The following is a 2,731-nucleotide window of genomic DNA, read 5'->3' on the forward strand; positions in this document are numbered from 1 at the left end:
TAAGGGGCTGCGCTCTGGGGAGCAATCGCGAGGTATACAAGAGGTTGTATTCGATGAGGAGCTAAGCTCCCAAGCTACGTAGCTGTCTATATACAAGCTGGTTACCCGAGTAACAATCGGACCGGTGAAGTCTAGGTGCACGAGGCAGCTTCTGGGTCCTGCGGCTGTCGTCTGAACGTCGTTCGGGCGGTGCGCAGAGAATCCGGGTGCTCGAGACAGCACCCGGGTTCTGCGAGTAGGCCGAGATTCCATCGAGGAGCTATCCAAAGGGCGTTCAGCCCGTTACATTGTCTAACCATTTCTTTAATTCCTGCATATCTATACTCTTAGAACTCATACAGTTCCTATATAAGACTCGATCTTATATATAGAGATACATATGTTTAATTCTTTAAAACTATATCTTAGTACTCTTATTCATCATTTAATAGTTCGTCGGAGCCTACTTCATCGGGCTCAAACTACCAGCTAGCTACTTACTACTGCTATTACTATTATAGCGTTTCTATCTACTTAGCTACCTTAGCTACTTTAGCTAGTTCCGGCTAGTTATACTTTAGACTACTATTAGGCATCTTCTTAAGTAAGGCGTTATATAGTTCCTTATAACCCTCTTCGCGCAAATTGTTATGGGCGGAGAGGCCTAGCGAATGAGTATGCTTCTACCTATCGTACAGAAGCTAAAAGATAAGAAAAAGAGAAGATAACTAAGTACAGACTTCTCTTATACCTGCTCGCTTCTGATCACGTGTCCGTACAGAAGGTATATCACGTGGTCGAAGATCACGTGATCCTCTTCAGTAGAGATCACGGGCGCAGCCCTTTACACTAGGTAGTCTCTACGGAAGTATCCTAACTTCCCGTATCAGAGACATACTTTATTATCATAACGCTTCTAGCGTTCTTCCTTAGAAAGGCCGTCGTTAAACTTTCCTCAGGTATTATTCTTATTCTTAGGCCTATCTTATACCTTACTAGTTATATACGTATCGCCGTCTTTATCCTTACGGTCACGTTGTCGTTAAGAGTTAGCGAACAGGTAGCAAGGTTAATCTCCTTTCTTAGCCTAGTTTTATTCCTATAGTCTTATATTAATTCTTATTACTAACTTAATTAGCGCGTATAGATCCTTCGGCTTATCGTAGTATATAAGTTCGTTCTTAATTATTTTCTTTAGACCTACTTCGTATGTTATTTAAAGCGCCGAATCATTCTAATTAATTCGTGCTTAGTATTACTTAAACTTAGCTATATATACTAATACTAACTTAGTCTGCTTTAGGCGCGAGATTACCTTCTCTGCCTAGCTTTCAGCGTCTACCTCCCTAAAGATACGTCCTAGTTCTTCCTTAAAGTTGGCCCAGCTGCTAAATAAGGCACGTGTCTCGTCCTTAGTGCCCTTATTTAGCATATTAGCTAAGAAATCCTCTACGTAAGGCTATATCTAACTAGCTGCTTTTTCTTTTATATAGGTGTTAGCTATAAGAATCTTTTCCTTATTATTAAGTACGTTGTTGTATCTACAGTACAAGTTAATATTAGTAAGAAACGTTCGCAGTTTAGTGCGACTTCTATTATACTTGTCTAGAGTTACTATCTTAGGTTTCCTAATAGGTTTTTCGTTTAGCGTGGCCATTAACTAGCTCATAAGCTAATTAACTATTTCCTATAGACTAGCTATCTGCCTTACCTAAATTATAGTTTAGTGCCTAAGATTCCGCAACTCTCGTAAGTTATAGGCATCCTCGTCTATCTCGTCGTCGCTTAGAGTCAGCATCTTATCGTCGAGTGCTAAGTTAGGCACTAGTCCAGGACCCTAGACTAGTCCACTAGCGCTACCTTAAGATCCTAAGTAATTATATGCTATTTTAAATCTTAATTAGGCGTCCTACTATTAATCCGTCTAGTCCACTAAATCTATAGGTAGTTAAAGTATTACACGGGGTTAGGTGCTGATACTTCTCTAAGCTTAATCTGTTATGGGCGGAGAGGCCTAGCGAACGAGTATGCTTCTACCTATCGTACAGAAGCTAAAAGATGAGAAAAAGAGAAGATAACTAAGTACAGACTTCTCTTATACCTACTCGCTTCTGATCACGTGTCCGTACAGAAGGTATATCACGTGGTCGAAGATCACGTGATCCCTTCAGTAGAGATCACGGGCGCAGCCCTTTACAATACTCCCCTCCTCCACTCATACGGACATGTTTGCGTTTGTTTGTTTTCCTAGGAGCACGCGGCTGCCTAACTTGCGGTAGAGCAGCGGCGTTTGTTTACTCTAGTGGAGGAGGATTTCCACGAGAGCAACCGCTCCCTCCGTACGATATATAGAGCTGCCGTCCCTCTCTCCTCCAGCTTTTCTTCCTCTATACTAAATCAATTTAACTCCACTTCTACAATAATTTCTTCTTTCTTTCTAACCACACTCGTACGATGCCGCCTAAAGCGCAACCACCCCCTCGCGGTATCTGGGCCAACGCAAACACTAACAGTTTGCAGTTTTGCACTGGCGGTGGCCCTAATAACAACATCAATAACGTGGCCAACCAAATCTTCGATGCTGCCCATCGAGCTCTGACTCGTACGACGCCAGGCGCTATACTGCCAACTTTCAACATGCTGGGCGCTGTCGACTTAAACGAGTATCGTGTCTAGTTTGTCTTCGATTAGCGCGTCGCAGATGAGCTGCGCCGTGTTTACGCGGTTGCCCCTGTACGTAATACTTCTCTAA

General features: G+C 42.6%; 2 protein-coding genes across 2 annotated transcripts; one reads left to right on the top strand and one right to left on the bottom strand.

Annotated features, from left to right (window-relative positions):
• Positions 1-1,444: 1,444 nt before the first annotated feature.
• COCSADRAFT_104776 (uncharacterized protein) lies at positions 1,445-1,636 on the bottom strand (the record flags this gene model as incomplete). The annotated part of the gene is made up of 1 exon (XM_007708012.1): positions 1,445-1,636. One exon carries the CDS (start codon positions 1,634-1,636, stop codon positions 1,445-1,447), a length of 192 nt encoding a protein of 63 aa, XP_007706202.1.
• A 627-nt stretch (positions 1,637-2,263) lies between these two features.
• COCSADRAFT_42110 (uncharacterized protein) lies at positions 2,264-2,703 on the top strand. The gene has a single exon (XM_007708013.1). The coding sequence runs from the start codon at positions 2,434-2,436 to the stop codon at positions 2,653-2,655; it is 222 nt and encodes a 73-aa protein (XP_007706203.1). The 5' UTR covers positions 2,264-2,433; the 3' UTR covers positions 2,656-2,703.
• Positions 2,704-2,731: the final 28 nt, after the last annotated feature.

The sequence above is a fragment of the Bipolaris sorokiniana genome (genome assembly GCF_000338995.1).
Source record: "Bipolaris sorokiniana ND90Pr unplaced genomic scaffold COCSAscaffold_101, whole genome shotgun sequence".
In the NCBI taxonomy this organism is placed as follows: Eukaryota; Fungi; Ascomycota; class Dothideomycetes; order Pleosporales; family Pleosporaceae; genus Bipolaris; species Bipolaris sorokiniana.

Coding starts and splice junctions, on each gene's coding strand:
- COCSADRAFT_42110 (XM_007708013.1), top strand. CDS start 2,434: ATGCCGCCTAAAGCGCAACCACCCCCTCGCGGTATCTGGGCCAACGCA.